Source organism: Pleurodeles waltl, chromosome 6 (genome assembly GCF_031143425.1).
Source record: "Pleurodeles waltl isolate 20211129_DDA chromosome 6, aPleWal1.hap1.20221129, whole genome shotgun sequence".
NCBI classification, from domain to species: Eukaryota; Metazoa; Chordata; class Amphibia; order Caudata; family Salamandridae; genus Pleurodeles; species Pleurodeles waltl.
The window spans coordinates 5,613,996-5,638,341 of NC_090445.1; the positions used below are offsets into that span (position 1 = coordinate 5,613,996).

The window sequence follows — 24,346 nt, forward strand, 5'->3', positions numbered from 1 at the left end:
ACTGGCCATCAAAACTCTACATAGAATCACACAACTGGCCATGAAAACTCTACATAGAATCACAGAACTAGCCAGGAAACCTCTACATAGAATCACACAACTGGTCATGAAACCTCTACATAGAATCACACAACTTGCCATGAAAACTCTACATAGAATCACTCAACTGGTCATGAAACCTCTACATAGAATCACACAACTGGCCATGAAAACTCTACATAGAATCACTCAACTGGTCATGAAAACTCTACATAGAATCACACAACTGGCCATGAAAACTCTACATAGAATCACACAACTGGCCATTAAAACTCTACATAGAATTACACAACTGGCCATGAAAACTCTACGTAGAATCACACAACTGGCCATTAAAACTCTACATATAATCACAGAACTAGCCATGAAACCTCTACATAGAATCACACAACTGATCATGAAACCTCTACATAGAATCACACAACTAGCCATTAACTATCTACATAGAATTACACAACTGGCCATTAAAACTCTACATAGAATCACACAACTGGCCATGAAAACTCTACATAGAATCACAGAACTAGCCAGGAAACCTCTATATAGAATCACCCAACTGGTCATGAAACTTCTACATAGAATCACACAACTGGCCATGAAACCTCTACATAGAATCACACAACTGGCCATGAAAACTCTACATAGAATCACTCAACTGGTCATGAAAACTCTACATAGAATCGCACAACTGGTCATGAAAACTCTACATAGAATCACACAACTGGTCATGAAAACTCTACCTAGAATCACAAAATTGGCCATGAAACCTCTACATAGAATCACACAACTGGCCATGAAAGCTCTACATAGGAGTGGGTGGATGTGGAAATTCCGCACAGAGGCATTGTGATTATCCGCACATCACAGACACCACCAGAAGCTGTGCAGTGCACAAACGCAACATAACTGGCCATGAAATCTCTACACAGATTCATGCAACTAGCCATGAAAACTCTACGTAGAATCACACAACTGACCATTAAAACTCTACATATAATCACAGAACTAGACAGGAAACCTCTACATAGAATCACACAACTGGTCATGAAACCTCTACATAGAATCGCACAACTGGCCATTAAAACTCTACATAGAATTACACAACTGGCCATTAAAACTCTACATAGAATCACACAACTGGCCATGAAAACTCTATATAGAATCACAGAACTGGCCAGGAAACCTCTACAAAGAATCACACAACTGGTCATGAAACCTCTACATAGAATCACACAACTGGCCATGAAAACTCTACATAGAATCACTCAACTGGTCATGAAACCTCTACATAGAATCACACAACTGGCCATGAAAACTCTACATAGAATCACTCAACTGGCCATGAAAACTCTACATAAAATCACACAACTGGCCATGAAAACTCTACAGAGAATCACACAACTGGTCATGAAAACTCTACATAGAATCACACAACTGGCCATGAAAACCCTACATACAATCACACAACTGGCCATGAAAACTCTACATTGAATCACATAACTGGCCATGAAAACTCTAGATAGAATCACACAACTGGTCATGAAAACTCTACCTAGAATCACAAAACTGTCCATGAAAGCTCTACATAGGAGTGGGTGGATGTGGAAATTCCGCACAGAGGCATTGTGATTATCCGCACATCACAGACTCCACCAGAAGCTGTGCAGTGCACAAAGGCAGCATAACTGGCCGTGAAATCTCTACACAGATTCATGCACATAGCCATGAAAACTCTACGTAGAATCACACAACTGGCCATTAAAACTCTACATATAATCACAGAACTAGCCAGGAAACCTCTACATAGAATCACACAACTGGTCATGAAACCTCTACATAGAATCACACAACTGGCCATTAAAACTCTACATAGAATTACACAACTGGCCATTAAAACTCTATATAGAATCACACAACTGGCCATTAAAACTCTACATAGAATCACAGAACTAGCCAGGAAACCTCTACATAGAATCACACAACTGGTCATGAAACCTCTACATAGAATCACACTACTGGCCATGAAAACTCTACATAGAATCACTCAACTGGTCATGAAACCTCTACATAGAATCACACAACTGGCCATGAAAACTCTACATAGAATCACTCAACTGGTCATGAAAACTCTACATAAAATCACACAACTGGCCATGAAAACTCTACATAGAATCACACAACTGGTCACACAACTGGTCATGAAAACTCTACATAGAATCACACAACTGGCCATGAAAACCCTACATTCAATCACACAACTGGCCATGAAAACTCTACATAGAATTACACAACTGTCCATGAAAACTCTACGTAGAATCACACAACTGGTCATGAAAACTCTACCTAGAATCACAAAACTGTCCATGAAACCTCTACATAGAATCACACAACTGGCCATGAAACCTCTACATAGAATCACAAAACTGGCCATGAAACCTCTACATAGAATCAGCATTGGAGGCATGCTTTGTAAACAGAGGGCGGCCCTGCCGACTACACACCTAACAAACTAAGCTACAAGAGACCATAACAACTCTACGTATGATCACCACAAGAACAAACTAAACACAGGTTCCATAAGAAGCTATGCAGTGCACAAAGGAAGCATAACTGCTCTGGACAACTCTACACATAATCACTACAAGAGGCACACTCTTCAGACAGCAGGCAGCCACGCTGACTGTACTCAGGGACTTACCAACTAAGCTACAGGAGTCCATGAAAATTCTTAACAGGCAGATAGCTCTATTATTGGTCACCAGAAGAGATACCTAAACCTCTCCACCTACTCCAAATTCAGTTTCTTCAAAGGTTTTGAATAAGTCTTTCGGAAGCTGGGGCAGTATATGGTCTATGCAGGTTGTGGGTGTCTTCTGCCAAACCAGGCTGAGATAGCCGAGCACCCCGGGTGGAACTGGGGTCTCAACAGGTGACAGGCTGAGGGAGGGATCATGTTATACTATGTGGGAGGCACAAATAATCAAATGTGGGGAAAGTGGTTTATTATATGGTGTGGTTGTGCAACCTCATTGCATAATAAAAACTCAGTTCTGTTTAAGGTCCAGTGACGTTTGTTTGTAAAGCATTAGCTCAGCCCTTGGCAGCTGTGGCTCAGGCCAGTCACGTTTCACCAAAGAAGCACATGTCAAGTATTAAGACGTATCAAAACAGTTGAAGCACAAAACGCAGCACAATAAAAACCCAACACCAACCTATAAACATACTTTGTATTTGTATCTTTAAATAGACACCTCAGTGACAGAAATCAAACGGCAGGTCCCAGAGATATGAATTTCAAAGAAACATAAAATCACAGCTTTTCAGTTCAATACAATACATTATTAAACCTACAGTGGCTCCAGGCTTAAGGTTAGCCATCACAAGTAATTTGAAAAAGTCTTTAAGAGCACTCTTGGGACCAAGGCTGACAGATAGCCAGTCACAGGGATCAAAACGTCCAGTTGAACAGTTACTTCACAGTAAAAGAAGTCCTCAGTCCAGTTCCAGGGTCTATGGACGATACGTCAAAGTAGTCAATTCAGTGGTCCTGGTGCAAGGGTAAAGGATGCTGAAGATGCTCAAGGTTTGCAATGGATTCCTATGAGTGGTCCTGATGCAAGGGTGAAAGATGCTGAAGATGCTCAAGGTTTGCAATGGATTCCCGTGGAGTGGTCCTGATGCAAGGGTGAAGGATGCTGAAGATGCTCAAGGTTTGCTAGGGATTCCTATGGAGTGGTCCTGATGCAAGGGATGAAGGATGCTGAAGTTGCTCAAGGTTTGCAATGGATTCCTGTGGAGTGGTCCTGATGCAAGAGTGAAGGATGCTGAAGATGCTCAAGGTTTGCAATGGATTCCTGTGGAGTGGTCCTGATGCAAGAGTGAAGGATGCTGAAGATGCTCAAGGTTTGCAATAGATTCCTATGGAGTGGTCCTGATGCAAGGGATGCAGGATGCTGAAGATACTCAAGGATGATGAGGATGCTGACCCAGTGTCGGTGGTCTTCCTGTGGCCACCCCTTGGTCCACGCACACAGAAGAGTGACTTTGACCTCAGGGGTTGATGTCCCTCATAGTCTGAGTGAAGTCAAGCACAAAACCAGTTGCCACTGGTCTACTGGTTTCTGGTTACAGCAAAACCAGTGGTTCCCTTCAAACTTCAAGTAACTTCCATGCTGGGCAACCGAACTGCACTCCGACGACTCTCCCAGGTTCAGCAGACTCAGGTGCAACTTTTGAGAGTGAGGCTTCGGCCTCCCAAGCTGAACCTCGGGGTACAGAGACATTCAGGCTTCTTGGGGCATCCTCGCTATGCTGGTTCCAGTGACCAGCAGGCTAGTCACTCTTTGGTCCCTTCTGTGCAGCCATAATCTGAGGTCTGGGTGCTCGGGGTTCCACTTTTATGCCCACTAGAATCCTAGGGGGATGTGGTGACTAACTAGCCAATGGGCTACCAGGCCCCCCTCATCTGATGATGACTTCCTGTAAAGAGTGGCATCTGGATAGCCAAGAATGCACTATTCTGCCTACTCCCAACATAAGAGAACCCTTCTCTTGGGGTGTGGAGCTCCCTTGCCCAGCCCAGACGGATGCCTACCTGGAGGCTACACATTCTCTGAAAAAACAGTTTGACCACAGCTGCTTCCTCTGTGTCCGAGATGCCAGCCTATCTGGTAAAATAAAAGAGCAGCCCCTCTCGTGTGTGACTACCATTTGCCCTTCAAAGTCGGCTTCGCCTTTGAATTTCACTTTATGGGTTCACACCCAATCTGGCCATCTTGCCAAGAGGAGGCCACACCTCTACTCTTGGCAGACCTTTGTTCCTCTTCTGAGAGTCATTCTCACTTCTCTCTAGATGGGCAGAAGGCTGACTCGAGAACAGCCGCTTGTGTGCAACCGTAAACAGCTACTGGAAACTTTGGGCAACAAAGTGGCAACTTTGCCATTTGTGCAGAAGTTACATTGAATTTCACCTGAGCAACATGTCAGGTTTAATGCAAGGATTCTTTCAATACCTTGAAGTTCCAACTTTAGTATTCGTGTTTAGAAGTTAGCACTACTAAATATTGAGGTCCTGAATCTCCTGTGCACAGCATCGCATTCCCAGAGCGCTCGGGATGTCCTGGCCCCCCTACTTCCTACAGACACTTGAACAGAGTTCTGCTTGAACTGACTACGACTGCACAGCGTAGGCACTGCATTTTATATTACACTCCGGACTGAATGTGCTGCCTCGTCCCGATCACATTGGGCTTTCCTTCACCATAAGTGTACAACATGTAACAACTAAGGTACAAATAAAAGGCTTGCCCTGGTGATGATCTTGTCATCTTAAGAGGATGAGTACGCCATCGACAATATAGACAACACCTCCTCTGCACGACTCATTGTATACTTGAAGGGAGTGTGTCTGTAGATTTGTGATACAAATCTTTTATTCATGTATGACTCGTTTGCCTGAGCACATTTTCACGTCACGTTTGGCTCACCACCCTCTACAACCCAAGTTTTGAAAAATTCACCTATCAGTTTGGATATTAAAAACTTGGTTTTGAATTACATCATTGTTAATGTGTGCCCAGAGCGACCCCTGTTGTTTTTATAATAAATACTGAGGGGCAATAATGATGCTTGCGGATCTGCACCAGCAGCGAACCAGGAATATGGCTGCCCATCTCGTAGCTCGGCCAGTTGTGTCTGGATGGCGAGCCAAGCGCTGCACCATTCGAAGATCAGACATTAATCTAGTCCGTCAATGCCAACCTGGAAAATAAACACGTGGCTAAACTAATCAGAGAATGTGGACTGCTCCAGTAGATCACTCCCTGACTCCTGGTCCATTCACCCCCTCGGTCACCATCTCAGAGCTTCATAATGGCTGTGTCCACGCCATGCGTCATGAGGAACCTAGCCCGTTACCACGCATATCCCTTCCACCCACATCAATGCTAGAGTTGGGATCCTTGCAATGGGGTTGTCACTGCAAGGATATCCAGGTTCTTCCTTTTCAGTAGTGAACCAATCCTTCTCATTTTAGGGAGATGAGGTGTTCTGTTGTTCTTTAAGGCTTTATTCATTTCCTAATTGGGACCAGCTATGAATCTGTACGCTCCAGCCAAACTGGGTTAACGTGACTGAGGTAGACAAGGATAGCGTGGTGGACTGAATTCCCGTGAATGGATTCTCCTGATTAATTGTTCCCCCAGAAAGAGGGCGGTTTTCTGTCACTACCCATACCTCAACGGGGAGCTCTGCCACTCTCGTCACCCACGAAGACTATGCCTCAATGAAATTTGTGAAGCATGGAAATCTAGATGGGAGAATAAATTGAGAAAGCAGGGTTGCAGGTAAGTAACTCATTCTTTTTGGTTTCAAGGTTCTCCTTCCTCCTGTGCTTGTACTCTGTGCCATGTGTGCTGCCTCTCAGTCTTCTGTCTGAGCCATCTGTCACTTTGGGTCAGGTTGTTTTCTGTGTCGGCACTTGTTCAGTTTCTGCTTTTGTCCTCTCCCTACTGGGCTGCCATTTTATTGTTCTGTTCTTTACTCTTGCAGGTTTCCTGCCAAAGGCTGAGCTCCTGGAGATTTTTAGCACCGAGTTCCAGATGCGACTGCTTTGGGGCAGCCGTGGAGCCGAAAGCAGCCAGGCTGAGCGCTACGAGAAGTTTGCCAAGGTCCTCACAGCACTATCTCACAAACTGGAGCCTGCTGTGCGCTTCAGTGAACTGTAACACAGGAGGTGTCCAAGCCAGCACATACAACAGAACAGTACATCAACGGAGACAGAAACCAGGGAAGGACCACGCGAGGGGCGAGAAGGACGTAGAGCACCTGCAAGAGGACAGTACAACATTATTAGGTGGGAGAGTAGGATGGGGAGGAAGGGAAGGTGCCTTCAAAGGAGCTGCACCTCCAAGGAGAATGAGCACTCTACTAGAGCCGTCCAGATGATGAAGAGGGGGGCAGAGGTCCTGATATAAACTTAGCACCCAAGGAACAAGCAAAGCGTCAAAGTCACCTAGTGGGGAGGAGGATGGCAGCAGTAACCAATACAGTGCCGTCCACCCACTGGGGCAGGGAAATGTTAGCAAGGATCTCCTGCAGCACCACTGGCCCTAAGAAGATGAAATAAGTGCGGAAGGGCCAATGAACCAAGGAAGGAACTGAGAGCATGCAGAATGGCTGGTTGCTGAGCTCTTGCAATGCCAGTGAATCAGTGTTTTCAGGCTGAGGAAGGATCACTTACAGGCTGCAATGGTCCACCAGGCCAAGTTTGAGGATGAGTCGTGAGGAAGATGCTCCTACACAGCCAGGGTCCCCGAAAGCAGCAGCGCTTGATGATGGGATTACAGACAGGACAGAGGCTGAAACTGCCATTTACAGAGCTGAGTGTGGGCACTGGAGCTGTGGGCATAGGAGCTGTGGGCAATGGAGCTGTGGGCACTGGAGCTGTGGGCACTGGAGCTGTGGGCACTGGAGCTGTGGGCAATGGAACTGTGGGCACTTTAGCTGTGGAGCTGTGGGCAGTGGAGCTGTAGGCATTGGAGCTGTGAACACTGGAGTTGTGGGCATTGGAGCTGTGGACACTGGAGCTGTGGTCTTTGGAGCTGTGAGGAGCTGTTTGTTCCCCAGTTTCTGCTTATTCTTAACCTTCCTGCTGGACTTTTGATGGTCTGCCCTACCACTACACAACCCTACCGGGTGCTTGCTCCTAAAACACGTGCCAGCCTCTGAAGAGGCACATCTTTCACAAGAAACCCTGGGAACAGAACCTCTGCCTGGACACGACACTGGCTCAGTCCGCCAACTCTAAGGAGTCTTTGGGATATGAGGCCTGATTTAGAACGCAGCGGACGGTTTACTCCGTCACAAGTGTGACGGATATCCGGTCTGCCGACATCTAAATCCCATAGCATATAATGTCATTTAGGTTTCAGCGGACGGATATCCGTTGTGATGGAGCGACCCGTCCGCTGAGTTCTAAATCCCATAGCATATAATGTGATTTAGGTTTCAGCGGATGGATATCTGTTGTGATGGAGCGACCCATCCGCTGAGTTCTAAATCAGGCCGATAGACAGGAAAGGAGCACAGGCGCGGGCTCTACCCTCCCCTGCTCGTATGTTCTGAGCCCTCGCATGAGGATACTGACCTTGTGCACTTTGTTCTATGTTTATTGACGTTTTCTACAATAGGCCCCTGTAGATATTTGTCTGGTTTAGTTACTATCACTATGAAACTGTGGTTACAGAACCATAAATGGCAATCATTGCACACATCTTTGTGGTCTCGACTCATACCTGTTCTTGCTAGTTAGGTGTCACTTCCTGGTTGTAAATACCCATCTGTATATATTAGTTCACACCACATCCTGTCTGTACATAATGGGAGAGCACCGTTTATTGTCTAAAATATAGTAGATACTTCCTGCATACAACAGCTGAGAAGCACTTTGTGTCTGTAAAGATTAATTGCAGATGCGCTCCTGTTTGTAAATAGTAGTTGTGCATCAGTTACTTCTGTACAGACCTGCAACTGCTACTCTCAGTGTATATATTTCTAGTTCTACCATTTCCATTTGTAAATAAATGTATTAATGTACATGGCTTATGGTTTTAGTGCCAAACAATAACACCTTTATGCATCTTTGGTGTGATCAGTGCACAAAGGGTTTTTTTCACTGTGTCCTAGTGTTGAGGCTGGAAGGTCCAAGTTCCTAAGGGAATGACGCAGGCAGGTATTCTAAGATACTTCTTCATTGACGTCCCATCTCCCTAGTGACTTTGCAGCAGATACCATCAAGTTGGTCAGCACTCTACAGCCACACTGCCCTATCGAGACACGAAGAGATGCACAACCTGGAGGGAGGGACGAAACAAGGCCAGGTTACCTGATTGTGAGAGTCCTTTGTTGACCCCTAACCATGGCTTGGATGTCTGATAAGTTGTTGTTACCTGCTTCAATCTGATGCAGACTTCTAGCTGCAGATTCCTTACCTGTGAATTCTCCCCAAGTGTCAGACTGCATCCGGAAGATTTTTCGTGAGCAGTACTCCTTCATGGCAATAGGTAGCGTTGATCGGCTTCACATCAGTCGTCGTCCACATCAGAAGTGACATCGTGGCACCTATATCAATCGCAAGCCCAGATGCACCGACATCAGTTCTTTTCTTTCCGCACCAGAACTTGCGCTGATGTGAAGAAGAGCTTCCCCTCAGTCAGTTTTTGACTGAAGTTTTTCAGCGTTTGTCGACTATTTATGAGATTTTTCCTCCTGGTGTGTCAGTGTTGTCATCCAGGAAGACAGGTTTTAAGCCCTATGCAGCCTGTCATCGGCTGATGTCAGTGACAGATCCACACCTCATCTGTCTATTGAGTTTGGAGCGTGACCGCAACCTTAAGTTGTGCTCTGATTCCCGGGCCATGCATCCGAAGGCTTTGAGGGAGTGGTCCCTAAAGCTGATGGTGGCCCGGCATGTGACTCCATGCAGGTCGAGGTCGCACTTGAGGGGAAGGTCCCTGGGGCCGCTTGCAGAGTCCGAAGCCGTCGTCATCCCGCTCCAAGTCCTCAGGGCAATCAGGTAAGTCGAGGCACAAGAAGAAGAGCAAGAAGTCGAAGTGGTCTTCGACTTCTCCTCGCATGTCGGCCGACGCAATCGCATTTTAGGCTGTATTCTTTGGAACCTGCCCCCTAGCCCAGCTCTGCACTTCCCTGACTTTTTGAGAGCCGGAGCGACCCCTGCCCAACTCAAAGAGTTCTTTTTTTAAATTATTTTTATTAAACAATGTGTGACATACAATGAATGAGACAAGGATAGCACAAGTATCTTCATGTGGTGCTATGAAGCTGATCCCAATATCCTCACCAAGTTCATAAGAATCTAAGTATTTATCCCAACTCTTTGGCCCCACTCTAATCATATCAGTGTAGCCTCTTCCCTTCTCCCACCCAACTTGAAGAATTCCAAGAGACCATGTGGCTCATTTTTGGGCAGTCCGACCCCGTTGGCGCTCCTTCGGTCCCCACGGGGTTAGAAGGGGCCCTATCAGGTTCCGCATCTGTGGCTTTGGCCTCAGCACTGGTGGGCCCACAAGGATCCTCCTGGATCCGGACCCACGCACCGGTCATACAGTCTGGTCCTTCCCTGGCACCAGTTCCACTGCCAACGCTCCTGGCGCCATTGCCATTGTCACGTCGACTCCGACACAGAGCCGAATGGGTGTTGCCTAATGCGGTCTCCAGCGCGGGAAGGAGCTTTGCCTCCTAGATTGGATCCTGAGCCCTTGAGGCCTCGGTGGGGACTGGGAGAGGTTGCTGAACCCTTTAGAATTCTAGCCTTATGAGGAAGAAATGGACTGGTGTGAGGATCTAGGTGAAGCCAGTGGGCTGGATAATTCTCCAGATACTGGTATGCTTTCTCCCCCTACAGTGGCTACAAAGAAGGGTGCTTCCTATGCAATGGTGGTGCAGAAGGTGACTGAGATCCTAGACCTTCAGCTACCCTCAGTGGCAGTCAAACTGAATCTCTTGAAGGAGGTGCTACAGCTGGGAGTTTCCACATCCGAACCCTTACTCTGGTTCAGTGATGCCCTCACGGGTGTCCTCACGGTACCTGGGGCTCCTGTGAATAGGACGATTGCCTGCCGCTCTCGCCCCACTCTTGGGGACCCAACTTCCTCACACACACCCTACCCATGTGAGCTTGGCGGTCCAAGCCTCAAGTTCCCACAGCAGGTTTCCTACCACTCCCCCGGATAAGGAATCTTAAGAGGCTGGATTAATTTGGGAAGAAGATTTTTTCAGCCATCCTTGCACTGCGGTCCGTGAATACCGCATGCCTTTTGGGCTGTTATTCTCACACCCTGTGGGACATGGTTCGCAAGTGCTGCCACAGGTTCCGGAGGAGTCAAAGGCTGTACTCTCTCAGGCTGATGCCGATGGGAAGGACGCAGCAAAATTCACAATTTTTTGAGGACTTGACATGACCAACTTGCTGGGCAGAGCGGTTTCCATGACAGTGGCCATGAGTCAAAAACACAAAAGAGTATGGGGTTCACTTATATTAAGGAGCTACTGACAGGGGGAGTATCCCCTGGGGCTCCTTGAACTCACTTGATGAGTTGGTTGTGTTATGTGCTGTGGAGGGTCGTGTAGTGATGGTGGGGGATGTTTCCTTTACAGACTAGGTGGTCTCACACACTATATAGTGTCATGCTTCATCATATGACCACCTAGACCCACCCAGGTAGGACAGTGCCACTTGGGCGGACTCAACCTCACCGTTAAAAGAACAGGAGGGAGTGCGTAAATTGTATCTAGACAGTCACCTGTGTGAGAGTACACTTTTATTAGTGGTGTCCGCTGGTGTGATTAAGAGCAAGGATGGGACACCTCTGTGAGAACAAGGACTCACTGGTCACCTATCTAAAAGTTACTGGCCAACATGTTTCTGACCACTGCAAACAGCCAAGGAAGATCTGGGGTCATTCTGCAGGGCCTAGGATCCCTCAAAGTCATGCAATGCAAGGAAAACCTACTCTGCTCAAGCGGTCCAGTGAGGGGACGGGTTAGGAGCACAGCAAGCGCCTCCTTTGGAGTTTGTGTGACTATAAGGGGACACTCCCCCTCCTGGAGTCCTGGGGCTATTAGCCTTCAGGTATAGGGTAAGACGTTCTTCCTTCCCCTTTGTTTTGCTGTGCAGTGTTGTGGTTCACAAGCCTTAACTTTGCTTTTGTTTCCCTCAGGCCTCCACAAGGTAATTCCTTGTTCACAGGTAGGCCCCATATCACTTCTTACACCATTTCACCCACACTCCCACTGAGCGGAGTAGGTTTTCCTTGCATTGCATGATTGTTCTCACAGAGGCGTCCCATCCTTGCTCTTCATCACACCAGTAGACACCACCAATAAAGGTGTACTCTCACACAGGTGCCTGTCTAGGTGTTTTTACTTCTTCCCTAGTATAGCTGGATCTCATATTTTCCAGACAAACTGAATTATACAGACTATACACAGTAGCTCCTTAATATAAGTGAACCCCATACTCTTTTGTGTTTTTGGTTCTATATATAGGGAGAAAGTATGGGTTGATTCCTTCTGGTTTGTTTTATTTCTTCCCTCCCTGACTCTCTTTATGTGTTGTGAGTGGCCATGAGTCACTATGCCTGGCTGATGACATCTGGCTTTTTGGGGGATGTTCAAGCTTCCTTTTGGACATACCCTTCAATGGCACCCGTCTCTTTGGAGACAAGACAGATTCGGCAATCGAGCACTTCACAGACTCTCTGGCTATGGCCAGGTCCCCTTGGGCCTAGCAGTAGCCCTCTGTCCCTGCCCCAATCTGCCTTTCGCTCCTTTCATGGCTATGGAAGGGGCTTCCAGCCGTGCCAATTCCTGGCCAGCCAGCATGCTGTGCATACTTCCCAGCCTCTGCATGGATGGGGGTGCGGTACCCACAGACCTCGTGGTGTCGCATAGGCTCTCATTATCCCAATGGGACTACTGGATTTGGGCGGAAGAATCACTTGCACCGTGGGCGACTGAGTCTGAACCCACTACAGGTGGCACCTGTCGGCCTAATCCGGGTTTTGCTCCGGCTAACTAGCAGTGCCTCATCTCCACCCAAGAGCAGGGGTGGTTGGGCGGTCAAGAGCATGACTCTATTGACTCCTCAGGGAAATCATGGTCCTCAGATCGCATCCGTTTCTCTCAGTTACATTAGTCTCATATATGCAAGGACAATCAGAGGCAGAATAGAGTTCAATAAGGTTTTATTGAAGTAACTGCATCTTAGATAATAAAACATGTACTGCAATAACCAGGACGATGAAGCATGACAGGATTAAAATTGTGACAAGGAGAGTAAAAAATAAATATAATGCTACCATATTGTCACTAAGATCGTTAGGAGTAGTTTCTACCTAGCCTATGTTAGACCACAGCATGTTAAGCTCTAATGCTGCCCTTCAAGTTCCCCTGGGAAGACATCATCCCTCATACCTGAGCAAGAGGCCTGTAGTCTACATAAGCAGCTGCAGGGAAGCACTCAGCAATAAGCATACAGTCGTGGTCATCTGGCTGGAATCTCCCTCTAATGTACATGGGTCAAAGTCGTGTTTTTATAATAAAACAGCTGATGTTCCAAGAAAGGATCCCCACATAAGAGTGTGTATGTTTCTTTGAATATTAGAGATAAAGCGTACCACATTTGTCAGCAACCTATCTTACTGCAGCCTTGAGAAAAGCACAGAGTGAAAGAAATGTCTTAAGAACGCAGTGCTGGCCTAGGTGAAGAACAGCTAGATAGAGAAAATAAAACAAGACCGCAAATGTGGCTATTGTTAAAATAGTAAAATGAAGCTGAATAAAATATGTCTAGGTTAAAGTGCACAGCGGCAGGCCTAGTTTGCTAAAATGACATGTATGAAGCTATAACTAAATGGCTACACAACAGTGGGGCAGGTGGCCAGCGTTCTGGTCAGTCTACCAACAGGCAGGATTTGTCATCACCTGCCCCACTGGCAGTCTTTAACATCGGACAGGTTGGTTTTGCAGAGAGACCGGAGGGGCTACTCCCTCCCCTTCAAGACTACCCCTTCACCCATGCCCCCATCTCATGACCAGCTGATGGAGGATCATCTGTCCTTGCTGGCGAGGAAGTCGCCGCTGTCTTGGCCAGCGAAGCCATAGAGAGGGTCCTGGTGTTAGAAGCAGGCTATGGTTGCTATTCCCGCTACTTTCTGGACCCCAAAAACGACAGAGGTCTTCGATCTATCCTAGATCTATGAACCCTCACAGCCCATTCCTCAAAAAGGAGACATTTAAAATGCTCACCTTGGCTCAGGTCTTGTCCGCCTTGGATCCAGGAGACTGGATGGTCGCATTGGATTTGCAGTGCACCTGTTTTCACATTCCCATCCTGCCTGCCCGTCGGTACATTTGCAGTTTACGGTAGGCCCCAAGCAACTGATTTGAGTAGCCTCAACATGAGAACACAGCCACAGTCTTTACTGGTACTGCAGATGCTGGTCTGTCCGTACAAAAAGCATACACTCCCTCCAGACGTGATGCGTTAGTATCATGGGCAGTTGCGATGGAACAATTTTCAAACTGGGGGTGCATGCATCACTGTTACACCACGGAACTCATAGGGATTATGAAAAATGTAATCATCACACAAAGAACAAGTTTTGCAAATGAGCCAGATGCATTCAGCAGGGGAGGGGTGAGGATGTGGTACGCAGCTTGTAGTATATTTAGGAGCTGGTGTTGGGGTAGTCATATTAGTAAACCATGGTGTTGTAGTGCACCGCCATTTACGGACAGCACTTTTTCCATCAAAATTACCACTAAAGTTGCACAGACATATAGTTTTACTGCTAAAACTATATAGCGCAGAAACAATAATGTGTGGAAATTGCATTTCTGCAAATATTTGTCATTTGTGCATCACCTAGTTTATTACTTTAATTCTTTTAAAATATTTGTTTGCATCACACTTAAGAATTAGAAAAAAAGTGCTTTATTTGTGCTTTTTGGAATATTTGTACTGTTGATATATAGGTATTTAGATGTTGTTGTGTTAGAAGAAAACGACCTACGACAGCTTTTCCTTTCACACCAGCAAGACTGTCACACAGTTCACTTCAAAGCATCCTCACCCTTTACAATAAGAGAAAGAAAAGTGAACACCACTCGCTCTGTTAGAAGAATAAGCAGCGATCTGCCAGCACACATAGCCTGACATAGTGTCTGCGAAAGCCACGCAAATGTGACAAGATAAGCACAGAATCTAAAGACATCTTCAAAGCTCATTTAGTCTTCAGAACTCCTGGATGGTTATGGGGGTGCTGCAGCACCCCCTGTACCCCTTATTCCAGTGCCTATGATAAAGCCTGCTACTGCATCCAAAGCTCATGCCACTCAGTCTTGCATTTGGCACACAAGGTCTTAAATGTGGCTACTCGCCTGCATGCACATCCGAAAGAATTTACAAAGCCTACTACTATGACGGTAAGGGGAAACATTTTATGATTTACTGTTAGTCGTGAAACTCAGCCCTTACGAGCTACCATACACAATATTCTTGGTTAACTGCTACACCCATAAAGATCAGGGTTGGCGTAGACCTTGTAGATGGGTACACTTGGCAGCAATAGCTGGGTACCTGCAAAACAGAGAAAACTAAGCAATATGTAAAGTTCATTTTATTAAAGTGTTCATGGAAGTCTTAAAAGGGTCATCTCCAAGCCTGCCTCACCTCCCCTCCTTGGACCTTCGGATTGTCCTCACCAGACTCACAGAGGCCCCTTGAGCCACCCGCCTCAGAGAAGGAGTAAACGTCCGCTGCACATAGACAGGAGTACTGCAGACAGACTCGCACCAGCCAGCCTTGGCATGTCAACTGGTCCCGAGAATGGCCACAGTGGTTAGGAGAAAAAGCTGTTCACACATCAGGGTCCAAAGAGCATCATGTACCATGCGGGTCAGAACCAAGCGATTGGGAAAACTCAACAACTCTGTTGCTTTTGCTCAACCACATGTCCTGTCTCCAAAGCTGGCCCGACAAGACGGGTTGTCCGATGCATGCAAATGTGTTATGCTAAAGCCAACGTGCCAAGTGTCACCCATCAGGCACATTCTACTTGGTAAAAGGGGCGGCAATGGCGTACCCAGGAAATATTGCGATCGCAGATATTAGGGTTTTCTGTTCCAGGTTTCACCAAGCACTATGGGGCATATTTAGAGGAGGCTCGTGCTGCCGTTGTGTGACTGTTAGTGACGTAGCAGCAGCGCAAACCTTTCAACCGTATCTACGAGGCAATGCTAGGCTACTTTGCGCGGCTTTGAATGGCCTCATGGATATAGTAAGAGGCAGCGTAAACCGCTGTGCGGCCTGACTCTGCGCCAGGAAGGCTTTCGATGGGTGTTGCAGTCAGTGTTCCCACGCAAACCCTATGGATTTTGACGCTGCCCCAGATTTACAAGGACATATAAACCCTGGGGATGTGTCAAAACCTCACGCCTCCAAAGCCTCCTCTGTTTTCGCTCTCTCTATGTGTGCCGCGTGGTGCAAGGGTGCCTGCGTTAGCACTAGGCAGCCAAATTGGTGCCAGTACAGGAGGCAAGGACGGGAATGCGCTGTATTGCATAGATGCCGAGCACTCCTGCCCTCTCGCTGATGAAGGGCAGCTCACCAAGGTGGTTGCTGCACTGCCCTGTGCCACAAAGTTGTAAATCTGCCCTGTGCGTGGACATTCACACCAGATAAGAGGTGTTAGTAGCTCAAGCTGTAGTTAAAACTCTGTTCTGCACGTTTTCTACTTGCCCGGACTTGGGTACTGCTTTTCAGTCGGTGCACAGCATGTGACCTACACATGCTGCAGAAGCTAGACGTTCCCTTCCTTCACCTCCCAGTTTGTAGTTTTTCAGTACTATACACCCACATGGCCCCTGGCCACCTCTCCGGACGCATGCAAGTTGCACAAGCTGTGGAGTCACGAGAAAGTACCAATCGCTTCTCTTACTGAGTGGAAGATACTCTCCATGCGCGAGACGGATGACGACATCTGAATTTGAACAGCATCAATCACAAAAGTTGTACCTAGATGCCTTGTGTTACCACAACTCCTTTGGACTGAAAGCTTTCTACTGGTGGATTGTTAGTGTCTTCTTGGCTCTATATTATTGTACTGCTCTGTAAGTAAAATGTACACAATTGCGTGAATGCCAAATGGCGTCTTGGCGCTTGCATCCTAGTAGCGCTGGGCCTACTTGGAAATGGAAGAGAAAAGACGTTTTTACATTTCCCTGCAGTATGTCCGATTGGGTTGAGATCTCAAAAAAAGAGGCGCGGTGTTCCAAAGCTTACATGCCAACAATGAAAAACCTCTGCCTCCCCATCTATCCGTATTCATTGTCGGGATGGCCACTAGTTTAGCTGCACTTGATCTGAGACTGCGACAGGGGACATGACAGAAGGGTTTCTGAAGATGGAGAGGGCCAGTCTTGTAAAGCGCCTTGTGAACCAAACACAAAGCCTCTGACAAACATCTATCCAGTGAAGGCTAACAATGCTCAGGACTGAATTCTGGAATTTGTAGAAGCGGGCGAGCTGACGCATTTTGCAAAGTTGGGAGCTTCGATTGCAAGCGTTTCTGAATTCCCAGATACAACACATTGCAATAATTAATTTTGGAAATGACAAGGTTCACAAGAAGCCATTATTGAGGATCTGAAGGAATTCAAGAGAAGGCTTTTTTCAGGAACCTAAGAAGATAAAGGCAGGAAGAGGTGAAATGATTGATTTGCTCAGAGAAGCAAAGCTGTCTATCAGATATCACCCCTCCGGTCTTCACTCTCTGAGACGGAAGAGGCGCAAAATTAGAGCGCCGCCAGGAGGTATTCCAGAACGAGATATTATTTCCCAAAAAGGTGCCCCTCCGTCTTCTAAGAATTCAGTTTAAGGAAGTTTCAGGATATATGTTCTGGTATCTTTTCTATCTAATATTTATCTCTAGGATCAGAGCATGTGGCCTGTTGTTCTAAGTGTTACAGCTGGACGTCCAGCTAGAGAGAACTTCCAGTCCCAGCTGTCCTGTAAGTATCCCTGCAGGAGAGCTTTCTACCACTGTACGTGAAGTTATCCAAACTGACTTACATGATGCAATGGAAGGACTTGTCCTTCAAGAGTTTCAATCGCAGCAACAAACTCCGGGTTATTCCAGATGGGCGAGTTCAGGATTAACTCCAGAATTTTGTTTGCCTTTATGTCCGTCCATAATTTACAAAGTTGCAAATTAATTTCAAACTTTTCAGTAGCATTTTTGCAATCCTGATTGGAGTAGGAACTTTTGTGGATGGTCAAGGGTGTCTTTAGTCAAAGGGTTGGTTGCCACACATCGCACTGGAGCTTTGTGAACTAGGAATTCGAGTAGATGTGTTTCAGAAGCATGTTTTAGAGGCTGAACTCCCAAAGCCCCTTCCATAGCAAGCTTTATTACCATTTTCTTCTGACCAACTGATTGCTTTATTGTTCCAAATAAATCTAATTATTCGAGATTCTTATCTAGAAAAACAGTGAGCTGGACACTAGCACAGAGAAACGCTGGAAAACAATGTAACCTTTTCAGCATAATTAATAATCAGAGCCACTGGTGTTTGTAACAAGGGAGCACCCAATTATGCAGCACGGTTGACTAAATTATTCCGCAAGGAAGGCAAATTACGCAGCATCATGCCACACATTTTCTGATTTATTTTGTCATTTTTACATGCTACTGTTGTCTGTAGAAAGATTTCACCTCATCAGCAGCAGTTTAGCAACCAAATACAGAATAAGCAACTGAAAGCTGATCCGTTTACCTTTTCGAAGGGCCTTAATTTTCACGCAAACACCTAGATTTCAGTCATTTTTGATGTGTTTGAGTTACAAATTTTGATGTTGTTAAAATCTGCAGATTACGCACCAGATGATGGATTATGTAGCAAAAGCTGGAAATCCATAGATATGCACAAAAAAAAAAAAAGCTGTGGCCACGAAATTTTATAAAGGCAGTGGCCGTGCCACTAATCCTCTTGTGATACAGCCCGACTCTGATTAAGGTAAAGTGATCTCATTGTGTTGTCTGCTGTGGGCTGAGCCCGATGCATTGACATCTCAGTCTGGATATTTGGCAAATTATTTCTAATAGTCCAATGTTTCGGTTGATTGACATGATCTGCTTTAGTCTTTGCTCTTAAAGACTTGTCAGACTCTGAGACTGCTCTTGCAGCCAATGTGAAGCCAACATTGCCAGTGCTGTGGTCACTCCAGGCTCCGAGTGCGGCCTGGCCTTCAGTCTTGGGCCATTCACCCCACAACCCTCAGCATCGTGGGCAATGCTCAGTCTGGGAGCAAGCTTGTAATAAGCGGGATAAACAGTGCCAGTGCCCCCGACGCCCTGTTTACCGTCTCAGTTCATTGCTGGTAGATCCAGACTGCGCCAGATTTCTGAATGTTATTCTGGGTTTGGTAAATACTGGCCCAACATTGACTTGTCAATAGATTCGCTGTAACTCATTCTATCCTTGTGAAATATGGTGGACTGGAAAGCAGCCTGAGCGATTGCCAGTGACTGAGATGAATTCAGACTTTCCACCCATCACCTTTTTGGGCAGAGTCTGGACAGTGGTCGCGCTCTCGCTCAGCGCCCTCATGTAGGTGGTTCGTGACGTTCAGCTCCACCCAGTGATTGTGATTTGTGTGTCAAGTGCCCCCTAAAAATCCTTGCTTGCTACTGGGTAATCTTACTTTTTGTCCCACCTTTGTTTTGTTTCTTGTCTCGTCCCAGGGGATGGAAGTACACTGCTCGGTACTGTGAGATGTGTTCGCAGACTCCTTTGGCCTTTCGTCTGGAGCACTGAGACGAGAGCTCGGGGTTGTACATCTTACCTGGTCACATCTGCTGCGCATTGCAAGAGATTCCTCCTCCCTCTGTGCTGTCTCACCTTTGTTGATGGTTGTTGGTCGTGGCACAGAGCCCGGGTGCCACCCCTTCACTCTCATCTTGTCACACCCTGGACCCAGAGGAGGCCCTCTCTGCCCAGCACTCGGCCTTCCCTGGGGTGGCCCTTCCCGGGAGAGATGCGCAGCAAGGGCCAAACGTTCTATTAAAGTTTGCTGCTGTTTCTTTTTCTGAACTCTCCGTCGCTGCTTTTGTAAGCGAGGCTCTGGCTGACTGTGGCCGCGGCCGGCCCAGCTGACTGCAGTGACTTGTGGCCTGGGTTGTGCAGCCTTCCCTCCACTACAAGTGCAGGGGCCTCCTTCTCACAGTAGGACATAGAAATCATCCTTCTTTTCATTACAACAACTCCAAGGTGTTGTCTAGGTTATGTGCTGTGCTGCGGGGCCCCCATGTGCTGGGCCAGGGTCCCTCTCCCGGGGTCTCACGTTGCTTTTATGTTACCCGTGTGTCCTGTGCGCATCTGCAAGGCTGCATTGCATCTGCTGACTCCGGCCAGGAGTGAGAAGGCTCTTGCTTGGCCAATGTTCCGCCTTCTCTGCTCTGCACGGACACAGCAGATTGTGGTGACCCCCATCTCTGGCTGGCAGCGGCCGGGGAATCGCCCCACTAACTACAATGACATTTCACCCCCAGGCGCTCAGCGCTCGGAACCACCACCTTCCGCCAAACTCCTTGTGTGTCCAGGAACTTTCAGACAACAATTCAAATGTCACGATAAGTCTTGTGAATTATCTTCCTGCTTTAGCCTTTTGTCTAATGACAGGTTTCGCCCGCCGGGAACTGGCCCAGAGGGTGGAAATTCCTGCTGAAAAGAACGTGGACCAGGCAGACCACTAAAGTGCATTTTGTGCGGCTAGCTCAGAGGGTTACTGCTTTTGTCACAGGTATCATTTTGTTTCCTGTAGTTCATGAGTTGCAATCCTAGTATTAGACAATTACACATGAACTGCAATCAAGGAGCTGCATTTAAACTGTGTGGTGTTGTTGGACTTCGCCCTTTTTTGCAGGGCCATCCCCAAACTTTTTGCCTTCCTCTTCCTATTTTACTGACCCTCTTCTTGTTGGCTTTAGGACTCTGAGCGCTTTATCACTGCTGATCAGTGCTGAAGTGCATGTGCTCTCCCTTCTAAACTTAGTATGATTCGCTTACACCAGATTGGCTTTTTTAATTGAACCCTAAGTCCATTATAAAGTGGGATACCATACACCCACGGCCTGTACGTTGAATGCTGCTAGTGGACCTGCATCACAGACAGCGCCACCCACAGAAGTCACCTCACAAATCTGTCTCGGGCTGCCACTGCAGGGCCTATGCGCGCAGTTTACTGCCACCCTCACTTGGCAATCAAACTACTTGCCAAGGCCTAAACTCCCTTTTCACTACACCTAGGTCACCCCTAATGTAGGCCCTAGCTAGCCCTGTGGGTGGGGTGCAGTGTATGTAAGAGGCAGGGCATACGTCTTTATCTACTACATGTCCTGGCTCTGACAAGCAGCCTATTTAGCTTCTCGTCACTGTGAGCACTGCTCCTCTCATAGGACTGCATTGGAAATGCCCTGACATCTATGTGCTATCTTCTGATCTATGTGGAATAGCGTGGGCATGTTTCGTATGCTTGGAATGGTAGTGATAAATCCTCCTTATAGGTGTAGGTGGATTTTTTAGTACCATTGTAGAAATGCCACTTTCAGAAAGTGGGCATTTTTCTGTGCTTAGAACTCTGGTGCTTTGCAGCCTGACTCCAATCCACGTCAGGGGCAGAGCAACAGCTCCACTTGGTGCATACTTTCAGACAGCCATCACACAGGAGGGGCTGGGTACACCTGCACACTGATAGTCGTCCTGGGCTGGGGAGAGTCGTTCATACGTGAATAGGCTGTGTCCTGCCCTCACACAATGGACTGCTTGCCCCCTACTGATGTCTGGAGACAGGGCTGGTTTGAAAGGGTGTTGCGCATGACTTGAAAGGACTCCTTTGAAGTTACCCCTGAACAAAGGCATTTTTTGGAATAAGTAGAAGGGGCTTGCCCCTGATTTTCAGAGCACTTTTGGAACGGGAACTGAACCTCTGCCGAGGGACTGCTGGACTGCACAAAGGACTCATCTGGACTCCTCTTCTGCTGTTGCCCTGTCGCCTGGTGTCTGCTGGGTGGCCCAAAGGACTCCTGTGGAATGATTTTCTGTATGTTGCCCTGCTGTCAGCCTGTTCCCTGAATCTGGACGGCCAAGAGGAACCACCACTGTTTATCCTGGTGTGCTGGCCTGCCTGGCCATGTGTCCCCCCCACAAGTGTTCTCCCAGGAGCCAACTCGAGACTGCCTGTGTGCCTTTTTTGCCCACCCTGGCTCCAGCGACATCCCCCGATGAGCGCTTCATTTTGCATTTCGTCCCGCGCCAATAGCTAGCGTGAGGCGATCGCTGTTCTTCACTTCTCCTTATATATGCCCGGTAGGGGTTGGAGCACACCCTCATGTCCTGCGAGGTAGAGGCCTCAGGATTTTCCTAACTGGGGCGCTGGGTGGATCAGGGGAGGGCAGTCTCTGCCGGCAGCAGCCCGCAATGGGGAGGATGAGGAGCATTAACGCCCCTAAAAATTCCAGTGCGTGGTGAAGCACTTTCACGCCTAGCCAGGGGGTGGTCTCGCGCCCCCTCTACTGCCACGGTGGAGTACACTGCTGCCATCGAGCCTGTTCTGCCCACCCAGAGGGAGTCTATCGTTGGAATACCGTGGGCCTTGCCCCCAGAGGCCTCCAGCATCGTGAGTGCTCAGAGGAGCCTGGAAGGGGCCCAGCCCATCACTTCACAAGTGCTATTGGAGGAAGAACCACCCCTAACACCGGCGACATCCCCTCTGCAGAGAGGCTGCAGCCTGAGCTGGGTAGAACCAACCGGCCCGTTCCAACCGGAGAGGTCTGTCACCACATCACTGTCCAGCCAAAGGTCCTCAGAGATGGGTTCCGCTGACACGACAGGCACTGCTCTCCACCAGCGGGCAGCAGAGTCTGAGGTTTGGAAATCAGACAGCAGGGACCGAACCAGGTCTCCTTGCTGAGCCTTGCCATGCGGTGCCTTCCCCACCTCCATTCTAAGACACACCTTGGGGGCATCTTCTTGTTCTCCACTGCAGTTGTTGGGTGAGACCTCAACGGAGGCCCCCCTCCGGGACTTAGGAAATTGCCAGTTTGCCTAGTAGACAAGCAGCTACATCTCCTCCACTACGTGGAGGACAGATTTTACCGCAGAGTACATAACAGGAGCACAGATGAGCCGTGACCCACACTGTCATGGTAATTGATGTATTTCCTTCACCTGCTGCAGTTTCTGCCCACAATGAACAGTGGCATGTTGTTTATTTAGGAGATTACCATTGCTCCCCTAGTAGGCATGCAGGTGCTGCTACGCATTATGTGGTTGCTGGCGACATTTAGGGTGAGATCATTGGTGCCAGGAGGTATCTAGTGATGTTTGGTAATTCATGTATTTTCCTCTCTAACCTAACCGCTGCATCACTGGACCTGACTTTAGGATTTGTGGGGATAACAAGTGTATACCAGGATCTGACTTATATGCATGGGAAGTGTGTGTGGTTATGAGATATGCAAAGGATGGGGATACTTTGGCATTCATGATAATGTGTTTATTACCACATGTGCATTGTTGGTCATGTTTACCCGACTATTGTGTGCTTTTGCAGAGTACTAGTAACCTGAGGGATGTTCTGACAACTGCTTGTGTAGTAGGGTATTACTGATACGTGTCAGCTGTGGTCTAATGATGTTTTGTGCAATATAGTTTATTTTTATATAACTTGTTGTGGATTTTTCTTTGTGGTGTATTTATTGTGCTACACTTTACACATTTCCTCTGGGAGAAGCTTGACTGCTCGTGCCAAGGTACCAAAAGGGTGAGCAGGGGTTATCGTGGATGTGTGACTCCCTTGCCCTGACTGGAGTAGTGGTCACTGCCTGGCTGAGGTGCCTACCCTAGCCAAACCAGAACCCCATTTCTAACAGGGATAGGTTAGAACTTTATTTTTATGTATTTTTTAGTAAAACCAACCACTGTGGTATGTTTTAAATCCAGAGTTTGCACTTTTCTAGACCAAACACACTTAGAATATACTGCCTACTAGTATGCATGATGTGACTCCTACAACTTGTAATCCTGTCTTATGTAACATTTCCTTTAAACTGATTAACACACACATGCTTGTGATTTTTTAACCCCTTTCACTGCCAGGCCTTTTCCCCCTCCTGTGCAGAGCCTTTTTTTGGCTATTTGGGGCAGTTTGCGCTTAGGCCCTCATAACTTTTTGTCCACATAGGCTACCCACGCCAAATTTGCATCCTTTTTTTCCAACATCCTAGGGATTCTAGAGGTATCTCTGAAGGACACCAAGAAATTAGTCAAAATACAACGAAAACTTAGGTTTTTTTCAAAAACATTGGAAAAAAGGGCTTCAGAAGGAGGCTTGTGGTTTTTTCCCTGAAAATGGCATCAACAAAGGGTTTGCGGTGCTAAAATCACCATCTTCCCAGCTTTCAGGAACAGGCAGACTTGAATCAGAAAATCTAATTTTTCAACACAGTTTTGGCATTTTATTGGGACATACCCCATCTTTACTGTTTTTTGTGCTTTCAGCCTCCTTCCAGTCAGTGACAGAAATGGGCATGAAACCAATGCTGGATCCCAGAAAGATAAACATTTCTGAAAAGTAGACAACATTCTGAATTCAGCAAGGGGTAATTTATGTAAATCCAACAAGGGTTTCCTACAGAAAATAACAGTTGAAATAAACAAATATTGA

At 47.1% G+C, this 24,346-nt stretch overlaps 1 protein-coding gene across 3 annotated transcripts in view; it reads left to right on the forward strand.

Moving 5' to 3' along the window:
* Window positions 1–8,634, forward strand: part of SH2D3C (SH2 domain containing 3C) — a 259,019-nt gene extending 250,385 nt beyond the window's left edge. For all 3 annotated transcript variants that reach the window (XM_069236960.1, XM_069236959.1, XM_069236958.1), the window contains one exon: window positions 6,589–8,634. In XM_069236960.1, coding sequence (XP_069093061.1) covers window positions 6,589–6,764 — 176 coding nt within the window. In that variant the 3' untranslated portion in view covers window positions 6,765–8,634. The remainder of the gene's footprint in view (window positions 1–6,588) is intronic.
* The last annotated feature ends 15,712 nt before the right edge of the window (window positions 8,635–24,346 follow it).